Source organism: Apostichopus japonicus, chromosome 3 (assembly GCF_037975245.1).
Source record: "Apostichopus japonicus isolate 1M-3 chromosome 3, ASM3797524v1, whole genome shotgun sequence".
NCBI classification, from domain to species: domain Eukaryota; kingdom Metazoa; phylum Echinodermata; class Holothuroidea; order Aspidochirotida; family Stichopodidae; genus Apostichopus; species Apostichopus japonicus.
The window spans coordinates 17,695,275-17,722,126 of record NC_092563.1 but is presented as its reverse complement, the minus strand read 5'-3'; the positions used below and the strand labels follow the sequence as shown (position 1 = coordinate 17,722,126).

General features: G+C 36.1%; 2 protein-coding genes across 2 annotated transcripts in view; one reads left to right on the top strand and one right to left on the bottom strand.

The window, feature by feature from the left end:
- The window catches only part of LOC139965275 (carbohydrate sulfotransferase 15-like), a 25,514-nt gene extending 15,920 nt beyond the window's left edge, over window positions 1–9,594 (top strand). The window contains exons 5-8 of the mRNA XM_071967464.1: window positions 215–362; window positions 1,147–1,312; window positions 2,001–2,145; window positions 3,085–9,594. Coding sequence (XP_071823565.1) covers window positions 215–362; window positions 1,147–1,312; window positions 2,001–2,145; window positions 3,085–3,272 — 647 coding nt within the window. The 3' untranslated portion in view covers window positions 3,273–9,594. The remainder of the gene's footprint in view (window positions 1–214; window positions 363–1,146; window positions 1,313–2,000; window positions 2,146–3,084) is intronic.
- LOC139965273 (diacylglycerol O-acyltransferase 1-like) lies at window positions 8,611–26,852 on the bottom strand. Its single transcript, XM_071967461.1, has 18 exons — window positions 26,593–26,852; window positions 24,504–24,685; window positions 23,796–23,883; window positions 23,124–23,164; window positions 21,903–21,988; window positions 21,100–21,152; window positions 20,594–20,696; window positions 17,007–17,195; window positions 15,867–15,947; window positions 15,009–15,112; window positions 14,833–14,871; window positions 14,328–14,369; window positions 13,849–13,893; window positions 13,178–13,290; window positions 12,602–12,667; window positions 11,751–11,838; window positions 11,200–11,262; window positions 8,611–10,281 (listed from the first exon to the last, which is right to left on the bottom strand). The coding sequence occupies exons 2-18, from the start codon at window positions 24,677–24,679 to the stop codon at window positions 10,108–10,110; spliced, it is 1,551 nt and encodes a 516-aa protein (XP_071823562.1). The 5' UTR covers window positions 24,680–24,685; window positions 26,593–26,852; the 3' UTR covers window positions 8,611–10,107.

Genomic DNA, 26,852 nt, shown 5'->3' with positions numbered 1-26,852 from the left:
ATGGTTTAGTTTACAGTAAAGTTGGCCATGGTAAAATTTCAAACTTTTATCGCTTTTTTATTTCATTAATTTTTGTATGAAATTTGACCAAACCGGGCAATTGACCATTGTCATTGTATAAAGGAAGTTGACAGATGGCATTGAAATACTTATTCAAAACTGACTTAATTGACCTTGATTTATTCCGCAATCCATGTTCCTTCTATAACGCCAGGTGATGGATCCATTACAGCCCTTTGGGGGATTGCTGACGGAATTGCCAATTACACCGATCCGGAACCCAGCCATGTTTTGGCTGATGTCATCCATGCCGTCCAACCAGGTGCTAAGGTTTATGCCATACTCCGCAACCCATTAGACAGGTGAGATTCAAACGGGGTACCACTGTAACCCATGGCAACTGCTGTTTTTCATGCAGAATGTTGTGTCAAGTTTTCCACTGTCTGTGGGTACCACACTCGAGGGTTATACCTGTCTATACCTTGGTCCTCCGAAATGGCACCATGAAATATGACGATTCCAAAATTGGGCATAAACTATAGATGTTTCAAGATGAAACATTAAGTTTTATGTAAACCACAAACATTTTATGAATTGCACCACCAAAGTCTTGCAGAATACACCAATAAGGCTTAGTGGAGTTGTTGTACGGTATGTACCCAATGTAGTTATATACAATGTATGTATTTCTTGGGTTGGATTCATGAGTATCCAGTTATTTTGTGACTATGACATTGTGTACTCAAATAATGCAAAAGTGTGCAACCTAACTCAAACCAACTAGACGGGTGTGAGAATGCTAGACAAGCTCGCAAGAATATCTATGTTTATACACACAAGATGCTATTAAGGCAATACAATTTTCGTCTGCTTTCTGTATAACTTCCCCTTTGAACAGAGACCACAGGTTAGGCATTCATTGCAGTTTCTGCAAAATAAAAAAAGATGTATGGGTGGGTGTATTCCAAAATTTCATGTTTCTCCATCAAACCATTTGATTCTCCCCTCTCTTCTCCTCTTTCTTCTCCTTGCCCTTACAAACACGGAGATGGTTACATCTCAGTCAGGGGATTACCACAGCTCTGTGGAAGCGTTTAAAAATGTCAGTCACTGAAATATAACTTTTCGATATATTCTCTTTATAAGGGCTTTGTCAGAATACTTTTATTCACACAAGAGAGAAACCAAAACACCAGAGGAATTCCATGAGGAAGTGGTGAAAAGCCTCAAAGAAACCAAGGATTGCCTTCGAACTAAAAAGTCTGCCAGAGCATGTGCCTTCTCGCTAAAGATTGGAAACTGGACGAAATTTGTAAGTTGATGCTGTGCAACTGTGCAACCTGGACTTTTTTGTTGTTGTTGCAACAATGTGGAAGATCATTTTTTGAAAGCTTTGTAGAAATGGTAACTAGGTGTATCAAGTGTCTGTTAGAAACTGAATCTGCTAGTTTGAATTATTCTACAGAACCACTGCGGCTCACAGTTTATAACAAGGATAAGCGATCCATCCTTTAAGTATGTGGCAGTCCCTGTATACCCACTTACAGCTTCATAGCCGAGTTGGTAGAGTAAAAAATTTGTATTCTAATTTTCCTGGTTCATATCTTTTTTTTTCTTTTTTTTCGTTCTAGCCAATAATTTCTTTGCTTCTTCTGTCATTTTTTTATGATTGAAGATTTGCTGATAAATGTAGTTTTTTATGTCCAAAGATTCCATCCATTGCTTAAAGCACAAATTACAGATGTTTAAAGTTTCCACGTTTTGAATGAAAAAACATCTGTTCCAGTGGCGATTATCGTTCATTATCATCTTAATCTCATAAACTTTTATATGTCTTAACCTGTAGTTTTGATGTTCTGTATAGTGTTATATTTTTATCCTATTTATAAATTTCTCTGTAAATTTATACTGGAATAAAGAAATGAAAAAAATAAAAAAAATAAATACCATTTAGCCGTCATTGGTCTGAACGAGTTTGATGCTTTTTGTTTCTTTTCCAGGTTCCTCTGCATGGTGCCTACTATCTGTATTTGAAGGAATGGGTAGAAGCCTATGGCAGAGATAATGTACATGTCATCAAGACAGAGGACTGGATTGATGAACCCAAAGAAGTCTTGACTAATTTAATCAGCTTCTTGAAATTAGGTGAGAGGTGGAATGTCAGGTCATGAACCTAAGCCATAATTGTAATGTAACCCTAATTATAAGTCTTAATGAGGTTATGAACCTTAATGACGAGCCTTAATTGATGAACCCGAATCATAAGTCTTAGTGAGGTTATTAACCTTAATGACAAGCCTTAGCTAATTGATGAACCCTAATCATAAGTCTTAATGAAGTTATAAACCTTAATGACAGGCCTTAATTAATTGATGAACCCTAATCATAAGTCTTAATGAAGTTATAAACCTTAATGACAAGCCTTAGCTAATTGATGAACCCTAATCATAAGTCTTAATGAAGTTATAAACCTTAATGACAGGCCTTAATTAATTGATGAACCCTAATCATAAGTCTTAATGAAGTTATAAACCTTAATGACAAGCCTCAATTAATTGATGAACCCTAATCATAAGTCTTAATGAAGTTATGAACCTTAATGACAGGCCTTAATTAATTGATGAACCCTAATTATAAGTCTTTAGGAGGGTTATAAACCTTAATGAAAAGCCTTAATTAATTCATGAACCCTAATTATAAATCTTAATGAGGTTAAGAACCTTAATGACAAGCCTTAATTAATTAATTGATGAACCCTAATCAGAAGTCTTAATGAGGTTATGGACCTTAACGACAAACCTTAATTAATTGATGAACCCTAATCATAAGTGTTAATGAGGTTATGAACCTTAATCACAAATGTTCATCAGGTCATGAACAGCAATCATAAATATTTAATGAAAAAACCTTATAACATCAACCCAATGTCCTACTTGTTTGTCAGCTGAAAATGTGCCGAATATAAATGTATGAACTTCATTTACACATCCCCTGTGAAACTGTTGAAAAGGAGAATGTTTTTCTGTAAATTCCTGTAGAAATGAAATTTGCTGTACATGTTTTTTTTTCTATTCCATTCAACAGATCCACTCCCAGAGACCAAATTGGCTTCCATTTTGATGAGAAAAGTCCGAAATAGTCGAAAGCAGAGGAAATCACAGTTCAAAATTATGCTCAATAGTACCAGACATCTTCTGGAGGAATTTTATCGGCCATGGAATAGAGAACTGGTCAAGTTATTGGGCCATTCAAGTTTTTCTTGGGGAATTTAAAACTTTTTGAAATTTCTTATGAAGTATTGGCTTGTGCAATGAAGTAAATATCCAATGTGCATTACATAAACGACTGTCTTTGAACCCGTCACAACTTTCCATGTAACTATGAATCAATCATCATTAAAATATGTAAACCTTCAAAACTGCCTTGTCACTTCCATTCATCAGAATGTTATTAATCAAATAGTGATGAAACTAAATTTTTAATAGACATTTATATTAATATATTTTACACTTACTGTATTACTGAATGCAATATTAGTTATATTAGCCATTCTTTGCGAAGTCAGTGTTCTTAAAGACCGTCTTTGAACCCGTCACAACTTTCCATGTAACTATGAATCAATCATCATTAAAATATGTAAACCTTCAAAACTGCCTTGTCACTTCCATTCATCAGAATGTTATTAATCAAATAGTGATGAAACTAAATTTTTAATAGACATTTATATTAATATATTTTACACTTACTGTATTACTGAATGCAATATTAGTTATATTAGCCATTCTTTGCGAAGTTAGTGTTCTTAAAGACCGTCTTTGAACCCGTCACAACTTTCCATGTAACTATGAACCAATCATCATTTAAGTAAACCTTCAAAAGTGCCTTGTAAAGCACTTCCATTAATCAGAATGCTATTAATCAAATAGTGATGAAAAATTTTAAGATACATTTATATATAAATATAGTTTTCACTTATTTACTGCATGCAATATTATTCATATTAGCCATTCTTTGCAGAGTTAGTGTTCTTAAAGCAATGGTCTATACTGTATTAGAAATGAACCTTGGTATTAGGTTTCTTGTAAAAGTTGTTCAAAGTTACACCACTAAATGCCTCCAAAACTTTCTCTTCCTTGTTTAGGTGTGATCAAGTAAAAGTCAGGGAAGTTACAAGCTGATTACAAATGCTAATTAATTCTTATTGCCAAGGAAGCAAAAAAACAATGAAAGAAGAAGAAGTTGGTTCTTAATGACACCAGAACATGCTGTTATGAAGAAAGTTCAATATTTTAAATGAAGCTAACAGATAAACCAATATTTTACCTTCAAGAGATGTAGCTCTATTCTAGGCAGTTTTGTTAAGAAAACTGCTCATGTTACATCATGGAAACTAATAACGCTTATGCATTCTGGTTTTTAGTTTGATAGTGTGGTCATGAATCTACAGATTTAAAACACATTGTGCCTGTAATGCAATGAAAACTTGTATACCTCATAGCCTCTCAGTATTTCACAAGGACTTTCTTTCCTTATATCTCTGTTAGCATTGACCTCTATTCTAGGCAGTTTTGTTAACTTGATCATGTATGGAATTATAAATGAGATATAAGACTGTATAGACAACTTTTGAGCTTTTAAATTCTCATAGAAAAAATCAGGAATTTAAATTCTTGTCTTTTTAGCTCATACCAGCATGCTGGTGTGAGCTATTGTTACAGTGCGGCGTCTATCACTCTATCATTCTATCACTCTATCCGTCAACAATTGGTAAAACCGCTCCCACTCGCACAGTGTTTGATGGAATTTCATGAAACTTGGACACAAGGACCATTAGGTATAGGTCCATCAGAGATGATCCAAAATTTGGGGTCAAAGGTCACCTGTGGGCTGTAATGGGCCATTTTGTGGAAATATGCAAAATGATTCTTCTCCTACAGATTCCATGGTACAATGTTGAGGGTTTGTCACGATAGTACTATGGTAGTTTTACCTTCAGGGTGTTCATGAATTTGAGATCAACTAGGGGTCTTTTGTGGCCCGGGCCGCGGTCCTATATTTTCAAATTGCTCCTGTTCGTACAGTGTATGGCCAATTATAATGAAACTTGGTCACAATGTTCCTCGGGATGAGAGTTACGAGGGGTGTTCGGAAAATTGAGGTCAAAGGTCATTTAGGGGGTCATCGGGGGTCATTCTTTGTAATATTTTCAAATATCTCAATCTTCTCAAGATTTTGATGGATCATATTCAAAGTTGAACTGATGATTGTTGGATTGTGTATGAATAAGGTGATGCCTAAAAAAATTTGGTCAAAAGTTAATTAATTACAATTAATCCCCATTGTTTAAAAAAATCTGAGCCTTCACTTTTTGCCAAAGCTCCTTTAATTTGTCTCCCAGTGTCTGCAGTGTTTGTTTACATTTGTGGTTAAGCTCTGCAGAGGCTGTTAGTGGAATTAAAGCAGGACTGGGAGTTGTTATTAACTGTTGAACTGTAAGCATGAGAGCCCTATAGCCAATCAGCACTTGCCGATTCTTAGAAGTCTTTGAGCCTGAGGTATGTAGGCAGCTTGTGAAGTTATGCCTTGTAAGGAGTGCTTGTTATGTCTGCTAAGGTAGAGGGGAGAAAGTTTAATAGGGTAGGTCAGTGGTATTGTTGAGAGAGTGGGTAAAATAGGATTTAAAGGGGAAAATAGGAATTATAGCCAGTGGTGTCGCCAGGATTCTGCTAATGGAGGGGGGGGGGGTATCCCTCATGGGCCCAAAATTGGTTTTGTGGGCCCTACATTTTTAAGCTCGAAAAGGTATGAGCTTCTGCACCATTGGTGCTCTAGTTTTTAGTTTTCATTGAATGTGACAGAGGATCAAAGGGATTTTACTTTTAGCATTTACAATCTTCATATACTTCTATACATTTTTGTTCTTTTTTCCTTTTGTTAGTTTAATTATTAATTGAATGACCATACTGCCAAAATTGAAGTGATTTTTTTATTTAGAATTTTGGTTACCAAATTCATTTATATTTTAGTTTGATAGTGTGGTCTTGAATCTATAGATTTAAACACATTTTGTCTGTAAGGAAGTATGACAATTATTTCTCATTGATTCTGACATATACATCAACAACAATAAAAGCAAAATAGCTAGAATCTATAATCCATTGTTTCTCTTTAAGTTTTTTAATATTTTAATGTTACCTACTGCGGAAAAAAAATTAAATACATAAAAATATATAGTAAAACCGATATGATGATGAGCAGCGTGAAGTATTTTTGGATTAAAATTATTTGAGGCCACTGATGAATGAGCCAGAAGGCTAAGGAAATTAAGTTTGTGAAGTTATATAAAGTTAATATTCATAAAATATTCAAATGTTCTACTAAGAAATTGAATTTTTTTCCACATGATGATGCTGTTGGATATTACATAGATAAGACTTAGCAACCCAACACTACCTGCAAAAGTGCAAAGGGAAAAAAAAATGTTATTTGGCAAATAATGAATTATTACACAGCTTAAAACAGCTGGTTAGATTTCCAGACGGATCAAACATCAATGCTTAGCCTACAGGAGGTCCATTATGTGCTTAATTCAACAGTTACACCTAGCCTACTTTACATATAAGAAATTGGACAGCTAACAACTAGCTACTTGCAAATTTTCTTTGGGGGAGGGGGGGGCAAAAGAAATAATTTTTGTTAGGAACACTGAACTAATCCAGGGGGGGCCCGGGCCCCCCCTTTTTGAAAATCCTGATTTTTTTTTTTTTTTTACCGCGTTCGAGGGAAAGTGCCCCATGCGTGATCAGTGGCGTAGCTACGGGGGGCCTGAAATTGCAGACATGAGATCCATATTTTCAGGCTAGGTACATGCTGCTTAGAATACTCGGGAAGTGCCGTTTCCGGCCATCTGGGGGGTTTTTAGCGTGTTGCTAGATATATGAAGAAGAAATTTACATACCAATACATGTTATCGGTCATCGATTGGCACAAAAAGCCAGATTCTGATGACAGCTGCCTCAAGAAACCCAATAAATGGCCTAATAATCACCGAGCCATCAATGTGGACCATTACCGAAACATCGATGCGTGTTAGTCTTCCACCCCCTTCCTCTAATGCTATTTAAGTCCACATGTGGGCATATCCTGCAAATCTACCGGTAGCCCACAGGGGTTTGAGTTGGGAGAAAGGCCTTGACAGCTTGAAACGACAAATGATGCCAACTTCCCTCAAGTTAAAAGTCTGGCTGAGTTGGCAAGGCCAGTCAGCATGAAAGAGAAAAAACTTTTTTTGCATTTCTGTCACCAAAGTTGCACATCTTTTTGGTTGCTATTTTGCCTCACAGGTGCCATCTCCTGCGATCTGGGGGGTGCTGAAATCTCAAATTTTCTCTGTACGCTCCGCGCCAACCAAGGTGGCGCTCCGCTTAGATAGTAAACTCCGCCCCCCCACAAGAAAGAACAGCCCCCATGGCCCCCCCCCACTCAAAAAATCCTAGCTACGCCACTGTGCGTGTGATTTTTTGTAAAATATATTTGCAAAAAGAGTACACCATCATTCTGATAAAGTGAAGGTGAGAGGGGCACTCTGACTGCATCAATAGTCTCCATCTGGAAGGGGGCATCCAAGATGAAATGGCCTGGAGTAGCCTGGTAAAAAGTAGTTTGCATCACCACCTACTCCCCAAAGACGTAAATCCCAGCTCATTGCTCGAAATTGCAAATATATGCCCGGCAAACCATGAATACATGATTTATTGGAAATAAATTTTACTCCAAACTTTCACGAAAAGTAGCACCAGATTGCACCGAGGACCTCCATATTTTGTGAAATTTTCCCAAAGGGGAGGGGGGCACCTACTCCCCTTAGACCCCTCCCCCAGGACGACGATTAGGCATTTCCCATCTGGGCCCCCCCTTCGGCGAAATCCTGGATCCGCCACTGAATATCATAGGTAAATTTGGTGAGTTGGAATATGGACTAGTACAATAAGTACATTTGGTGGGAGGTTGTAGTATCAACACTGAACTAGTACCATAGGTAAAGTTAGTGGGAGGTTGGAATATGAACTCTGAAGTAGTACCATAGGTAAATTTGGTGGGAGGTTGGAATTCAATATGAACACTGAACTAGTACCATAAGTAAACTTGGTGGGGGGTTGGAAAATGAACACTGAACTAGTACTATTGATACATTTGGTGGGAGGTTGGAATATGAACACTGAACTACCATTGGTACATTTGGTGGCAGGTTGGTGTTTATATAAACATGTAGATTTGGTGGGGGGGGGGGGGGGGCTGGAATATGAACACTGAACTAGTACCATAGATAAATTTGGTGGGAGGTTGGAATATAAACACTGAATTAGTACCATAGGTACATTTGATGGGAGGTTGTAGTATAAACACTGAACTAGTACCATAGGTACATTTGATGGCAGGTTGTAGTATAAACTCTGAACTAGTACCATACCAGATTCCAGAAAACTGGGATTTCCTGATAGATATGTCTTGAGGTTACAAAGTAAAGTAATTTAATGTTAAGTACGACCTCATTTTAATTAGAGTGAATGAGTTTAAAGTATTTGAATGATAATAAAACGAGGAAAAGACTGATTTGTGTAACCATTATTTTATTGAATGAATTGGGTTATTAGTAAAGCATTGATATGGGTCAGCATACAATGGTTATCTGAACTACGTTCATGATAAGTATAAAGCATTTCTACAATTTGTTCATTTTTCGTGTCACTCACATTGAGTCACCATATATTTTAATTGTATTCATTTCAGGGTTTTACCCTCCATTACAAAGCACTGTAAATAGTGTACAATAGATTAACTGGAAACTACTACTCATGGACTCGTGAACTCATTCTCCTCCGGCGTCTTTTCAAGAGAGCGTGTGACACACATCATATCCGGTCAAAGTAATTACTCACTCCACATCGACCCTGTTAGCAAATGAAGTATCTTCTGCAATCCCAGTGCTACGGACCACTGTCTTAGTGCACGTTCAATTTCATTAATAGAAAACATACTTCTTGGCAGTGCAATGTCCACGATTCCAAAATTATAACAGACTCACCCATAATCAGAAACTGACATCTGTTTTTGGGGTTAAATGACTTAATTAATCCATGTTGCTTAAGATGAGACAAAAACTCATCACCACCCAAACTAGACTTAATTAGCAAAAGGTAAATGGGAGATGTACTAACAGCATGCTCCCCTGATTGCAATTCTCATGCATGTCTTTTGTGCTTTGTTGGACTTCTAATAGCAGTATAATGTACACTTTTCTATTTAAAATGACATGTTTGAGTAGACCTGAAACTTCTATGTAATGTCTAAAGGTGCTGCTGCTGCACATTAATGGGTGATTAGTCATGCCAGAGAACATTTAAACTTCACTGTATGAAGTATCACGGCACACATTTACCCTCCTTATTGTTACATCAGACATGTACAAAGGTTTACTGTGGTAGTCCTATACAAGTGTTGTCATGGAAACATGCCTTATTAAGGCATTTGCTAGCCAGAAGCTCTAAATGAAAAGAGTTCTCACCCTTACAGCAATAATAAAAATACATAAAAGTTGACCAACTGGGGCCTTAGAATGAATCGTCATTTTCTGAACTTTTCTTGTGTGGGTAAATACTATTCTTTCAAAAACTTCATATCACAAAATAAATTTCCACGAAAATAGTCGGCAATTCTTCCAGCACCACTAAAAGGTAACAACAGGTTCATCGAAGATGGCTATTATGGGCTTATCTTTAACCTTTGGACTTGCCTGGTGAGGTGAAACATTTGGCCCCAACCACTAACCAATCACAAGAATCTTATTCCTTAGAAAGTGGTAACTTTCCTAGAATGTTCTTGATGACCTTTGGCCTTGTCCAGTGTAATGGAAAGTTCACTTAGAAAACCTTACATCACAACATTTAATAGAACCAGTTTTCTTATAATGACCCATTCTTAGGTAATCTTCTACAAATCTTCTCCTCCGTGGTTAGACTTGCGATGGATATAGCATACATACAGCTGCAGCACATTACTTCCTCTATGTTCTATCGACCTTTGACCTCTGACGATTCCCTGTGACAACTATGTCGCTGTGCTGTTTATGCTGCTTTCATTTGTGGTCACAAAATTGATGACATAATAATCGTGGACGTACATCAAAACTGCCACAGGCTGACCAATGATGATGGACAGCCAAACCGCCATATTCGCATAATGTCGTGTGAAGAACATGGACACGACGTAAGCCAACGGAATCTGCCAAAGAAATGAGCGTCGGATATTATCAAAATCAATCATATAATCTTTCTCTTTAAGATAAGAATTCTTTAAATCAATTTTACCATAGCTAAAGGGAGGTTTCTCATTTTTAACCTTACTTTTGTAAACACAAAATTTCAGAACCAGAAGGATGTTATTAAACACATAGTCTTTGTACAAATAATTTCCAGACAGAACAAGCTCTTTACTAACTGCAATAATGATATTCAATTTGATTTGAATCCAGTTTTGAAAATCCCTCCATTGTTTCTGGGTGAAGCCGCATTCCCAAAATAAAAGTTTATGTATAAAACTATTTGTCAGCTTTTGATATCAGAAGGCATAACTGGAAATCTTTATTTGAAGTTTAATGATTTATTTGTTGTTGTTGTTGTTGATAATATTGACTAATGATCATAATGTATGTTTTTATGAATTGTACATTGTTTGGACTCTTGATGGAATGATCATCAAATATGTAAGATAAAAAATAAAAATATAAAAATATATATATATATAATCTTTCTCCAGTCAAGTGAAGAAAAAAACCACTAGCATGATATGTTGATTCTATCAAGAATCCAAAAATTGTTTAACTTTTGGGAAGAAAATGATAAACTAAAACTCACAGTTCATACTTTCAAGTCAACAAAGTAAAATCATATTTAGAAGAGTAAACAAACTAAAGTTGACTGACATTTCTAGTGAGCTGCATAGCTCAGTTGGCAAGACATTGAAAAACAAATGAATTTAGAGAGTTTTTAAGGACTTTTCTATTGTGCCAAAAGCAATTTCTAAACTGGTCACTGATGTGTGATTCTGTAATGCCCATTCACCAATCTACTACTTGGTTGACAGCAAAGTAAGGAAGTTAGCTCTTGCAGAAAATCATAACAGATAACCTATAAGCCTTACCTGCATGATCATTCCCATGAAAGCCCACAACTTGAACATGTGTAAGGGAACACTGACAAGATACTGAAAAGAAAAAACATGAAGATAGATGTGGTGAAGCATATCTACTACCAGCTGGGAACTTACAGAGTAAGTAGAAGAAGGAAAAGTCCAGGTAGATGGGAAATAGCAATGTGGAAATTCAAGGAAGAGGATGAATATCAGGAATCTGCGAGGAGTCAGAGAGGATGTAAATCAGGGAAGAGAGGGAGGAGGGAACTCAAGGAGCGGATTCAAGGAGGAGTGGATTCAGGGAGGAAGAAATTCAAGCAATTGAAGGAGAGTCATACATGAGTTTTTCGGATGGGGGAGGGGGGGGGGGGGTGCATCAGGTGGCAGGCTTCAAGGTGGATGGTAATTGCAATTGATATTAATTTTCTTAAACTCATCATTTACTTAAAATAATTAAAATTCTACATTAAAGAGGAATTATGCAAATGCAACTGGAGCAGCTATAACGTCAAACTGCTGACTGAATAGAAATCATTTGAGTAATTTTTTCCTTTGCCTACCTCATGGAAAATAGCCGACATGATAAATACAGCCACTTGACCAGAATAGGCTGTATAGCCTTTCCTTCTCATTGGTTTGTAGACATGCCTGTCAAAGGAGGAAGATGGTCAAAATACTTTGTTAGAATATTGATTGTACTGCTATGATTGTACACTGGCTATACAATGATGTCTGGAATGTCGTTAAAAATTCCCCGGCAAATATTTAACAAACGAAAAGATGTTACAGAATAAATGATATTATTGAATAGTATTGCCAGTTATACATAGATGGTATACCACTGATGTACATCAAGCCTGGTGGTACGACCCATTTGGGAATGGACAGTAAATTATCCACACACTTGCTTTGTAAAACACACACTGAAGGATGTAAAGTAATAAACTGAGTTGGCCGAACAGGTGCAATAATTAAAAACTCAAGAAGTGCAATCTTTCCAAATTTTTAGCAAGGGAACAAAAGATGGTGGAGGGATGGTGGAGGGAGGGGAGGGGGGGGACACTTGCACCCACTTAGCAAATAAAATATTACGTGGCTTCTTGAGCAGTAGGATGAAATTGGACAACACAAATGTAACCAGGTGATGATCGATGGTGATGTGAGGAGCTAATAACGGAAAATGACAGCTTAATTCACATTATACGTCCATAGATTTAGCCAAGAAAAGTGCAACTTTTTTTCAGTTTGAATGGGCAAGGGCTTAAGTTGACAGGAAAGATCTGTGATTCTACTAAAGCTATTGGAAATTACAGCTATCATATTATTTCATGAACACAGTACAAATTACAATCTCATGAGATTCTTTACTGCAATTCTTGGAAAATGTGTTTACTTAAACGCCTAATCTTACCTTCTTGCCCACTTGTGGACTGGTATGTTCCAATTCCTCCAGAAATAACCGACTGTTTCTGAATTCCTACAAGACATGGTAAAAATGTTCATAAACAGAGCATGAAACATTCCTTAGCTATGTTCAGAATATGACTCACACTACCTATAGAAAACCATGAGAAAACAGCCACAGACTTCAAAGACAGAGGGCAGCTTATGCCACCTGGCCTAAATCATGTCAAGAGTAATTTCAAATAGGCCAATAGAATTTGATGTAAAAGTAATGAGCCAGGTGCACATGTGTTAATGTCATAAAGTAACTGCCTTCCAGGTAATATCCCAGGCAGATGATAAGTTTTATCGCTCTGTTTTGTTCTGCTTCCATTATTTCTTGCATTTTATTTATTTCCAATTATAGTATTACATGGCTTTGTATTGACCTTTAAGATTGATTTGAGATTGTGCGCATATCCAATACAGCCATTTTAATCAGGTTAATTGATATTACCCTCAGCCCAGGAACTGATATCAAGATCAATGAATCACTTGAAAGTGATAGTAATAAAATGCAGATGATGAAATTTTGTCGACTCACCACCAATCTCTGTAGAATTCTCGGTCGGCAAACCTCAAAATTTCGCCCAAAATGTTAAGATAAGAATGGAAGAAAAAGTAAAAGAAGCAAAGCCAGATAAAATGATTTGGAACCTGTGAAAGAGAGGAGAAAAAATGGAATGAAATTAACTTTGACAAATATGCTATCAAATTATGACAGTTTTAGTCGTCAGTTTGTTCACTATGGGGGGGAAAGTTAGTAAATCCATTCATATTATTTTTCTGAGAGGAACTTAATTGCACTTTTATTTATTGTCTTTCTGCTGTAGGAAGAGGACAGTTTAGTGCTGGGTGGGCGGGTCGGTAGAAGAAAAAAGCATCAATAAAATTTCAAAACCACTGTAGCCCTCATCAACAAGCCATATCTATAAAAGTGATAATCACGACAAACAAAAACAATGAAGACAGCAGAGGGAAAACTTGCGGTAAATTAAGCATCTAGGTAAAATATGAAATTATAAACTATCTGTTACAGCTTCTAGGGGTTATAAAAGCTTTCGATGGTACCTGAGAAATCGTTCCCATAAACTCTGATCACATTGATTTTACTTGTTTGACGTTTCCCCTTGAAACAACATGACAATAGGCAATGAATGGTGAATTTCAAGTAGGAAATTTTAATTTGAGTGAAAACTGGAAGAAAACGCTTACGGCAAGTTTAAGTATCCTTTCCACCATTCTAGTCACATCCATTTCCTATTGAAATAAAAAATAAAATCACTCAATTTCATTCCAAAAGAAACATTTGAAAACAGAAAGTAAATAGTTAATCTAGTATATTCAATGTGATGTAAATGAAATTCTGAGAATAAACACACTGAAATTTCGAGAGCTACACCGATGTTTTCATTATATCATTGTTTATTGTTATACACCTGAGTGATGGGTTGGAGAGGGGAAATTCACCCTCACACAATACCTGCTTTGACCTCTTCCTGACCCCCTCTCTCCCTCCCCCACCCCCATCCCATCATCCTCTGGTGATAAGACATCTGTACATAAGCATGCTCTGACATCAATGAAAGTGCAAAGAACATTTCTTAGGATACACGCCATCATTTTTATACTCCAAAAATGGCAAAAACCATATAAAGGCAAAATAAGAAAAAGAAGGAAAAAAAAAAACTCACCGAAAATGGTTTCATGGCATTGTAGACTAGTGGTACGATCCACTGTGAAGTCAAAGAATAAAGCAATGAGACACTTTATATACACATCATGCGCATGTCAAGTACATTTCTGAATTAAAAAAAACAAAACAATAAATAAGGATGACCTACAAATGTATGAGAACAACACAAACGTACACAATGCCTTGCACAGACATATAGCAACATACAAACATATCTGAACCTACACACACATAAATACACAACAACACGCAAACATATAACATACAAAGGCATACACACATGTTATTACTGTGCATTGGATGTTTAAGGCCTCGTCAATGCATCGTTTATAAAAAAATTGTGCCACAAACATGAGATGAAGTAAACCTGGTGAGCCTTACGGCAGGTGTACTATTAGTTGCATAGTGTCGTTAATGAAATGGAATCTGCAACAGTAAACTGTATTCAGTTGTTAAATATTTTATGACCAAAATAAAAAATATATAAAAATTCCAGATCTCACCTGTTGTATTAAACAAAGGCTCAATTGGAGCAAAAATACCTGTGAACACAAAAAGGAGAAAGAGTTGTTATGATAGATTGTCTTATATTTTTTCAAACACCTTGTCCATTTTTTTAAAGTAAAGACATGAATAGGATTGACAAAGAAGAAAATGAATGGATGAACGGAGCACTCACCAATTCGACAATTCTTCGAATTAAAAACCTTTTCCTTATTCTCTCCGTTCTTGGAAAATTAAGCTCGTAGCACAAAGTCGGGGCGAGCATAAAGTAGTAGATATCTGCAGCAACAGGGAGAGAGTGCAAAAATGAACTTAGAAATTGGAGCTACTAGAGAAAGTCTTCACTTCTAACAGCAGTGAAAGTAAAACGTTTATTATATAATAACAAACCAATAAAATAGGCCGGCCAATAAATAAATAAAACAACACAGTTTTAAGTTTCCTCTTGAACAACTGGTGGTGCAGATTATTGGTTATATTCGTATAATTGTGGAATTTCAAACAGACAGTGCATAAAAAAGACGTTAATTTTATTTTACATTTGAATTGAAATTTGAAAGAGTTTTAAGAGCAAGGGACATGACAAGGGTTGGCAATGAGACTATAAGAAGAATATTCAAATTCAAGGGAAAGTGTTTCTTTAAAACAGTTGCCTATGATAAACTTCAAAGTATCCTCTACAGTACTTTCAATATTTGTTTCTTTCTTTCTTCTCTCCATCCCTTACATCTATCTCTTTGTGTTCACCATGCTCATTAACCTGTCTATATTCTGTCCGTGTTTTTGTCCCTTCTGTTTCTGTTACTTGTCATTTAGCCTTTGAAGAAGATCCTGCTAGGATCGAAATGTCAGGCCAACTTACTTTTACACATTCAATATATTTTTGTTAGGGTATATAACCACAATTAATTTCACCTGTACATAATATATATTCTGGCACTCAATTTTGTAGCTTGGATAACATTTACTGACAGCATTTTAGATTGCACCCGTCCTTTCAAGAGACAGACAATTGTCCCAAAGAATAGTTTACCTTTCAAATTAATATTCTGTGGGTATTCTTGCTGTACTGTTTCACTCACATGGAGAGCATCTCCATTTTCAGTTGAAGAATCTTGAAAGTTGAAGAGAGAGGGGAAAAAAAGAGAGTAAATTTCACGTTTAATTCTTAAATACAAATAGAGAAATTACCAAAGAATACAAACCATACAAGTAGAAAGGTTTGTATTAAAAGCAGACTTTTAGTACAACAACATTAGTACAATTAGAATTTCACTTGGGATGGGTACAAACATTTGCATACAGAGCTCTAAGTATGCATACTAAAGGCTAGTTTATTATGCAGTAAAGCATGTTATAGCTATATATAAAAAACTATAGCAGTGTTGCAAGATATTATTATGAAATTGATGCATACTTCACAGCTATGCCAAAATATTTAAGTCTGCACAACACAAATGTAGCGTGGAACACATCCCAATGCACACAATAGTATATAGGCCTAACTAGCAAGTGCAACATGCATTGAGTACATAGTTTAATGGGCCCGTCCATAAACTACCCTGTTATGATCACAATCAAGTTGGAAGATACAAACTAACTTTTATCATCATATCCTATTTTAGAAGCTGCTACTGCCCACCTATTTGCCTACTTTCAGTCAAAGCCTGCAATTTGGACCCATCGCTCTTTAAATCGGTCTTCAGAATCAGCCTGGGAGATCAAGTTATCAATTAGTGACGTTTAATACAGGCTATGTGCTACAAATGTCAAACAAAATTCAGCCCTTGGCTAAACGTAACAATTACCACTTGCGATGAAGATGTTTTTAACAAATAAAAGATTCGTTTACATTATCGCCCATGGTATATTTGTAGCATGACCAGGCTTTTAGTGTTGCATTATAGGGTCATAATACTACATTTCCGACATTGATCCAATTATGACTATGAGTACATATATCCATTACCAAAAGTACCAGTACAGTACAACAACAAAAACAACAAAAAACATAAAAAAATAAAAACGAGTACGGACTGTACGCACTCAACGAGTACGCACTCTCCTATACAGTCAAAAACAAGAACGACCCACCTCTGAAATGTTTGTCTGAAAATGAGAAAATGAATAACTTCTATTTTCAAAAACAACCACAGCTGATCTCTAACCTTACCTTTGGGTTTCTCCAGGTCAGTCTTTTGATTGGTTTCTTTCTTTGGAGACGACGGTGGTGTCTTCTTTAAACTTTTTTTCCTCTTCTTCGATTCCCCGATCGCTTGTCTACACCACTGATTGACGACGTGGTAGGAGTATAACTTCATGGCAGCCATGGCATACATCCCCAGAGCAAAGCATGCTCCCACTGGTAAGAGAAAAATAAAAGTAAGATATTAAGACTGTCAAATATTTACATGAGAAATAAAGAAGACCCTTTTTATATGCAATGTGTGCATCTATGACATCATGTTTTGTTTTGTTTCAAGTTCACATTTTATATAAAATGTATGTATGTATTTGTATGTATTTTATATCCTCCTGCAAGCAGGAACTCGCGAAGAAGCCTCATTGGCTTATTAAAGCTGCAAGCTGACCGAAGTCAGTCTCTTAGATTCACATTTAACATCCATGATTATGAATTGTCAATTGTCAACAACTCTGTAACTGGACGACATACATTAATCTGGGACTAGAACCCGGGACCTTTTGATTGAAAGGCATCGGCGTTAACCACTGAGCTAACACTCCTAAAATGTGACAACTGGAATTGCCAATATCTGACATATCTAAAAAGATGCACTGTAAGAAAGTTGAATGTAAATTTGGACAGAATGTTAACACTATTGTATTTGTGACAAATGCATGTTCCTCTAAACTTTGCTTTACAAACTGTCCCTGAAGATTTTCTTCATTCACGGTTAGTTTACACAATATTTTATATTTTATTTTGGGCTTCTATAAATAAGAAGCAATTATTCATTAAAGTATACAACAGAGTGGCTTAGAATAGAACCGTAATGACAACACGAGAGAACAAAGTGTGAATGAAACATTGAGATGATTTCAAAGTGTTTATCATTGGGACTTTAAGTAGATGAAACTTAAGTAGAATAACAAGGCAAGTAGTAAACTCACAGATGTGTGTACACACAGACAGAATAAGGAAGACAGTCAGAAGGACAGACAAGAGTGTAGACAACACTCAAAGCTTTATTTAAGATTTAGATTTAAAAAAGGAAAAGTCTGCTCTAAACATCTTGAGTGCAGAAGCAAATTGTGATATTAAAAATTTGAATTTTAAAAGGATATTAACAAAAAATCAACTTGTGATCTTTTTGATCACAAAAAGAAAGTATTGCAGCAACTAACTAAAAGAGCACTAATATGTTGATAAATAAAAGCAAGTACATTAAATAGAAGAGAAAATAATTTTTTGACCAAAGATTATTAACCGATTTATCAAACTTGAATGGCATCTGGCAGAAAAATGCCAGTACCTCTTTTCCCTACTGGCAATGACAAATTTCACGGGTATTTGGTCAGTAAATAGACCAAATTTCACAGACTTTTTGAAATCTTTAAGAAAGTGATCAGGAAACCTCCATTACGTGTGTTTGTATGATTTATTTAGATTACTTGTTTTTACTCATCCTCTCTCATCCTCTCAATAAAACACTTCAGACCAGATGTAATTTACAAGCTTTATTTACTTGGATTAAAGAACAGACTCACTGAGTCAGAGCATCCATTATATATTGCTAAACATTCTGAAGCAGCCCTGACAGTTACTGCTATGCTAACTGTAGAGGGATGGTCATGTGGGCTACATACATCCCTGAAGTCCAAGGTCGGTTAGGGAACATTACCTGGGCAAATATGGCATGAAGAACAATGTATTCTCACTTTCAAAATATAACTGAGCTGTCGACCCCCAATGATAATGATGCTCAATGTAATCAACCATCATCAATCAAATTAGTTTAATTATTGTTTGTTTGTACCAAGATTTTTATAAGCATTGGAAAGATATATTAAAGCATTGTACTATGAATATTATTCCTTTTTTTTTGTGTTCATTTTCCACAATTTGGACCAGTCTTAACTTTGAACTCAGTTGAACTTTGACCCTAAATCCGTCTTATTACAAAATGTGCGTCATCATTCTCTACATATTGTTTGGTGTAATGAGTTTTTTCAACATGTTGGCATGCAGAATATGGCTAAAAACCAAATGTTAAGATATCTTGACCATTGAACTTTGACATACAACATTATCGATCCCCCATGCAAAAGTTAACATGGTCAGATACCTACCCACCAAGGTTGAACTTGATTGGACTTATGATCTAGGAGAATTTCACGACTCACTTTTTCGCACAATTCAGACCAATTTTAAACCATTAAACTCAATTGACCTTTGACCAAATCCTAAACTGATATTATTTTTAAATATTGTCTCATCATTCTCTACATATCATGCGGATTAATGCCATTTTCCTACATGTTGATAAACAGAAAATGGATAAAAAAAAACAATTTTAGGTTTCTTGACCTTTCTGATCTTTGACCTATCATGCAGGAGTTTACACGGTCAGGCACCTAACCACCAGGTTTGATCTTGATTAGACTTATGGTCAAGGGGGTGTTTGCGTCAGACTATTTTTGCTCACTCACAATATTCAAAACGGAATTTATACCAAATGTTTTGTACAATGCATTTCACATATAAGCCATTGCTTCCCCTTAGGAAATTGTTGTTAGGTCAAATCCTGTTAATACAATCAATACAAAAGTGTAAATGCAGTGCAACTAGATTATGAAAAGAATAACAACCAACATTTTTAAATAAGCCGTACCTTTAAAAACCAATTTGTATAACACTACTTTCAGTTCTCATAACAAAATAGATGCAATGTAGAATATCCAAAACTTTCCTTTTTAGGAATAGACAACCCTATTTTGGACCGTTACTACATAAGGCATAGCCAATAGAGTCAGAGATATAAATAAACTCTCATATGGAATGCTGCCAAAGAACTCTAGTTCTGTAGTATCAGTTTGTTATCTTAGTATTCAGGAAGTGACCTGGATGGGGTTGTTTGTAACTTTCACTTTACAAAAAGAATAAGAATCGGTTCAGTTTTGATCATGCAGGAAGTCTATAACTAAGCTTCGTTGGTGAAAAATAAACGTTAGCATGAACGTAAGACCATTGTAAAATGCTGGCAATTTCAAGGGATATACAGTAGACTGTTAGTATTCTCCGAATAGTCAGTTCAACGTACAGTTTCTGTCCTTAGTTTCAAGCCTTTTGTACACTCATCTCACGTTCACTGGAATTTAACAGCCAAGTTCCTTTCACAACATTTAACTATTTAAGAAAACAATGTGTTCATTTCTTCATTATTGCTGGAAGGGATTAACTTGACAGAGAGCATAAACACACTCTTTGTGGTGAACAAGGTTGTTTGTTTCTTGTAGTTTTGGAAAAGAATACATACAACTTTCTACCCTTTGATACAGTAAAAGAAATGATAATGAAAAACAAACAACACAACAATTGGATGTAAACGGTGACAGTGAGATATAAACCTATAAAGCTGCAATAAACAGTTACAAAGTTTGAACGTTAGTTTGTTGAACCTGGTAAAGACATTTCCTGTACTATTGTTTCTCAAGCTCAGAAAGGGTGAGAGGAGACACCCCTCTGGGAAAAAAGGGCCAACCCTGTGTTTGATGTCTGGTTACCATGGCAATTCTTACCTGGATTAGGTTCCACAACGGTGATGACAATTACCGGAAACAAGAGTAAGACGACAAGGTTTCCCATGCTGAGAAAATCGAACAAGTTTTCAGAAAGGTGTAACTGTCGAAAAAGAATAAAAACATTGACTCACAAAGTTAATTAATTTTCTTAATTCACAATGTTCATGTTACACAATCCAACTGCTTTGTTAATTACTAACACACAGAAGGAACTACATTTATGGAACAATATGTGGGCAATCTGGCAAAAATATGACTACGATGACTTCTTGTCAATAAAGTTAATTATGAACACAAACCGGACTAGCAAATAATAAATGAATTTTGAAATAGCTAAGATCCTATTGGCAAGGACTGGATTGGAAACAGTGACCCCCAGGGTGTATATTAAAGCAAAGAGACTTCAACTACAGCATTATCAGCAACATTGCCCCACTCAGGTATCCTTCGACTTTTATGACAGTGAAAACAAAGATGAAAAGAAAAGGCGTAAATTATTTTACCTTGGTGGTTAATTTCTCGACAACAAAGGAAAATAGAATGAAGTAATTGATACCTATAGGATGTGAGAAAACGAAAAAAAAAGATGCATGAAATAAGTACTAAATCTGTATGATAATTCACCTGATGACTACATGAAATAATAACATAGAATTTCCCCCATTTGTTTCTAAAGACCCACCCAATGATGTTGAATGAAAGCTGAAACCAGACTGTTTTATTTGTTGCAACAGTCATATCTAGTCGAGTTGACAAGAAAGCTTTTCCATTAACTATAACTCTATATAGCTTATAATTGTTTATGCTCCCATATTTGTTGCAAAAAGTACAAAAAAAATACATAACGACATTTAGTGTCTTTTCCTTCTCAGATTTGGCCTCTAAATGTTACTAAATGCTCTAATGGCAGAAGCGTATATAAAATGATGGATCAGAATTAATAACAGAAAAATTACTGCATGGGAAAAATGATAGTGAGGGGAAATACCATGAATGAAGGGTCCAACTTTCTGACATTCTTGGTGTCCTTCTAACACTTGTATTTGACCACTGAATTTGAAAAATGTAGCAATTTAATAACAAGGGTTGCCCATTCTATGATGAAACATCTTTTATGCTCAAAAATATTTCCAATCGCCTTTTTTATTACATAATTAATGGTAGGCTAATATAATTCGTACAAAAAATTTCTCACTGACACATAGTATAACAGGGGGGAGGAGAAAGCTGTCAAAAGTTGGACTCCAAATTGGTGAAACAACCCTTATAATCTCTTTAAGTATTTGAGAAAGGGTGGTGAACTTACATATTGCTAATGTAACATTGGGCCATCTGTAAGGGTCATTCCATAGCACAGATGCCCACGATACAGGATCAACTAAGATACCATATCTAAGGTTTAAAACAAAGGGAAACAAAAGATGGGAATCATTAATCTGGTATGTAAAGCAGAATGCTACACAGAAATGGTCAAATTTCAACACAAAGAGCAAAAGATGTCTAGTAGATTTTAGTACACAGAATAATGGAATAATTTATCCAGTCGCACAACAAAATGTTATGCAGAATAAAATCACATTTCTGAACAAGTATGAAGATATATAGGACCTTTTTCTTAACAGGCACCATACTGTTTTACAAGTGACAAAATTCAAAGCCATCAACACTGCTACACAATCTTTGTTTGAGCACTGATTAATTCTCTGCATGGAACCGATAAGTATTTTCAGTAACTTTTGGTCAACAAAGTATATAGACCACAATTACTCTCAATGAAAATGAAGCCCCCATATATATAATTCCCCATGTAGGACATACTATATATATTTATATATATATATATATATATATATATATATATAATTGAAATTGTAGTGAGTTGGAAAATCCAGAACTTCCAGCCTCCACTGGGACTCGCACCCGTGCCCCCCCCCCCTTTATACGTGGATACTCTAACCACTAGGCCATGGATGCTGATTGTATGTTCAGAGGTTCGAAACCGGTAAGGAAGGTCGTAATTCCACTGTAGGCATTTGTCACCTGTAGTGAACAATACTAGTTCTGTTTTGGTGAGATATTTGCCTTACTCTAGAGATCAAACATCATGCTAACTGACTCAAAATCATTTTCGATTCCTAATATATAATATATATATATATAATTGAATTATATATATCGTCACATTGAAGTCGCTAACTGTGATCATGCATGTATGTGATAAAATTGCTTCATATTTGTGCAAAATCCAAAAAGGTACTACACTGAGGTGAGATCCAACCATTCTCTAACCAAATCCGTTTGACATTTTGCAGTTAGTTTTATCACACTTTGCACTGATTTGACATAAAACTATACCTTAAGTCCAAATAAAGTTATTCTTGTGTGTCACAAACCGATAACAACGAAACTAAACTTTGAGACCAGAAAAAAAACTGTGATTTGTGAACATTTAACAAAAAAAGGAGAAGATGGATGAACTCAACTAGCATTGCTCAATATTAAACCAAGAAAGAAAACAAACACTTACTTCAATAAGTTTTCCAGGACAAGACGACCACTGGACATTGCCTATTTGAGCAAAGGCAAAAAAGGCTATTAGTTCACAGACATGTAGCATGTGAGAAATTTACAGCAACAGGTCCAACAAATTACTTTGCAAAGTAAAATTCATTGATCATTCAAAAGATTCCTTTCTTAAGAAAGTTTACCAAATGATGTAAGACAAATTGCTGTGCAAAATTTGAACACTAAATTATTCTCTGATAAGTACTTTTTAGTTATTTAACACATCACATTTTTTTTATTTTGAAATTTGTTACAATGATCAGTGCAATGATGGGAGCACTTACAAATTGACTGACTCCCATTATTTAATAATTCTTTTATAAATTAATTGATTTTGGAATGTTAGCTCAGTGGTTAACACCAGTGCCTTTCAATCATAAGGTCCTGAGTTTGAGCTACTCCAAGATTAATGTATGTCGTCCAGTTACAGAGTTGTTGACAATTCATAATCATGGACGTTAAATTGTGAATCTAAGGGACTGACTACGGTCAGCTTGCGGCTTTGATAAGCCACTGATGACTTCTTCGCGAGTTCCTGCTTGCAGGAGGATCTAAAATACATACAGTACATACATACATACATTTTGCTTATCCAACCAATCCCACCAATTGAACAAAGAAGTAATTGTCTTACCAGCAGAACAATACAAAGATTCAAAAAGCCTCTATAGTTGTTGAAGCCACTTGCATTGCTAAGCAGAGAGTCTTGAGCTGTATGAACCCTGCAGAAGTTTAAAAAAAGCTGATAGTAAATTATAAAACATTTACAATAAAGCATGTGTACTGTATATTATACAACTTGCATAAAAAACTAAAAAAAATGTTAAAATACACATAATGTTAACTGTGAGTAGGTAAGAGCCACTCTCGATGACATATATCCCATAATTCACCAAATTTGATCACCATTTTACCTCTCTCAAGTTCAGAGCAGAATGAGAATTGTTTCCAAACATTACAAAGTTGTCAATTGAAACAGATTTGATAAGCTAACAGTGTTTATTGCCTATTAAAAGCCACCAATCAGCAATTGGTCCCTTAAACGTTTGCAACCAGCTTTTAATGCATTTATAAATAAACTGCACTACTTTCTGGATTTAGTGCGAATAACGAAATAAATCAGCAATTTTTACATTCTATTAGACGGGCTTTCATGGAGGGAGGAACTCTTACTCCAAAGAAACATTGGAAAGCCTTTCAACGCAGGAAAGTTATAAAAGAGCACTGTTCATGTTTGCTTAAATAAGCAGATTTGGTCAACTCTAGCGGAGTATATAATTTCTTGATCGTCGGATGTTTCTTAAAATCAAGAAACCAAGTACTGCCACTCTCATAGCCTTACTTCATATCAGCTTCAGTGCCATAATTTTTCTTTTCTGATAGAACTTCATCTTCAGCTGTCACCTGACTGTCACCCTGACCTGTGACCTTAGCCTGATTGTCATTTCCTTTGCCCTGACTTGGTTTACGCTGATGCAGAGTTTGCTCATTGGTAGATCCATCCTGTCTTCCTGCCATCTTAATCTACAAGAAAATGTTATTAATATTGTTGTTGACAATTCATAATCATGAGCGTTAAATATGAATCTAAGAGAATGACTTCTGTCAGCTAGCGGCTTTGATAAGCCAATGAGGCTTCTTCGCGAGTTCCTGCTTGCAGGAGGATCTGAAATACATACATACATACAATTAATTGTAAATGCTCTAGTTACTCTCCACGCTCAAAACTTTGTTCACAACTGATGAATTAATTCAAACTGTCATATTGCAGTACATTTTACTTGGGCCCTTACCATCCTGCAGTACATTTTATGCAGGGGCGTAGCGAAGGGTTTTTTGTTGGGTGGGTGTGGAGAATCTGATTTGCCGACGGATCTGGAAGTGGTGACTGAAATGGGGGAGGGGTCTAAGGGGAGGGGGTCCCCCTCTCCTTTGGAAAATTTTTAGTTTTGAAACGCCCTTAGATGCAATCTGGTGCATATTTTAAGTCAAATTTGATTTGCCGACGGATCTGGAAGCGGTGACTGAAATGGGGGAGGGGTCTAAGGGGAGGGGGTGTCCCCCTCCCCTTTGGAAATTTTTTAGTTTTGAAACGTCCTTATGCAATCTGGTGTATATTTTAAGTCAAATTTGATTTGCCGACGGATCTGGAAGTGGTGACTGAAATGGGGGAGGGGTCTAATTTTTAGTTTTGAAACGTCCTTAGATGCAATCTGATGTATATTTTAAGTCAAATTTGATTTGCCGACGGATCTGGAAGTGGTGACTGAAATGGGGGAGGGTCTAAGGGGAGGGGGTGTACCCCTCCCCCTTTGGAAAAATTAGTTTGAACGTCCTTAGATGCAATCTGGTGCATATTTTAAGTCAAATTTGGCACGGAAGAAGCTCCCGTTCTCCTTTTTCTATTCAGCTTTCCTTCTTTCTTCCCCTTCCGCTCTCTTCACCTTTTCTCCTTTTGCCGACAGACCCAAAATTTGCCGACAGCGACCAAATTATTGGGGGGGTGTGACACCCCCCCACACCCCCCCGCTCGCTACGCCCCTGATTTTATGCCACACTAAAGCAGAATTTCATGATTTTACCATAGCAACACAAAGTAAACCACTGCAAAGTTTACCAGTGAGTCATTCAATGTGTTGCTTACAATTTTAGTGAAGTCAAACCATGATGCAAAACTATTGAAATCATCTCTATCCACTAACTCTTGATTATGTAAAGGTACTGATGTTAGTTCCACTGTATTAAATGTTTAATGGAGTCCAATTAATGTAAAGAACAATTAATATCCCCCTGTGAGACTTTTTTATCCATTCTTGTTGTGCACAAAATGTCTATATAAAGTATAAGACAATACTTGAAACTACTCACTGGCTGCCCATGTGAATGCATTCCACCCATATAAGCTTGCACCGACCCAACTGTGCCATCACACAGACAGCAATGGAGTTATTTTTCTTAAAGGCACTCCAATGGAAGTGAAGTCAATGGAAGTTATTAAGGGTTCACTCACTGTTTCCAAAATTAATTAGATTTAGACTTTTATACTCCACAAGTCCACCTTGAAGGATACCTACTGATAACTTTGGCCAAAGCCTACCCTAGGCTACAGTTTTAATACAATGTTACGTCTACAACTACAAAATAGTGATAAGGCGTTGTAATTAGTGCTTACCACTAGTTACTAATTTGTTTGCTCACTCCTCACTAATGTATATAGTACCGTATTGTACTTTCACCTTAGCCTTTGTACAGCTAATAGCTTAGGCTATGCACAACGTAACAGACTGCGAAACTGAGTGAGAGGCTAGGCCCAACTTAAATAGTGTTACTAGTAGTAACACAAACTAGGCCAAGTTACGATACCTTGTTGTAAACAAACCGTTTAACATAGTTAATGTAGGCCTAACTTTGTACTTCGTAGGGTAACTTACGAAGTGAAAGGAATAGTTCTCATCTACTCTCCTGCTTACTCATGAAGGACACGAAACCTTGCTATTTACTTCCCTTGCTTACAATCCAGTGGAAAATTTTGTTCAATTGTTCACCAAGTCCAAGGAGCAGATAAAAGTTATGTTGCGAAATACCGCTGTTTGTCATTGTCACACAGCTGATCTGTCGGGTCAGGCGGAATCGCTAGCGCGGAGCGCAGATTGCTACCATGCATTGTACTAAGTACAGAGAAAATTTTTGC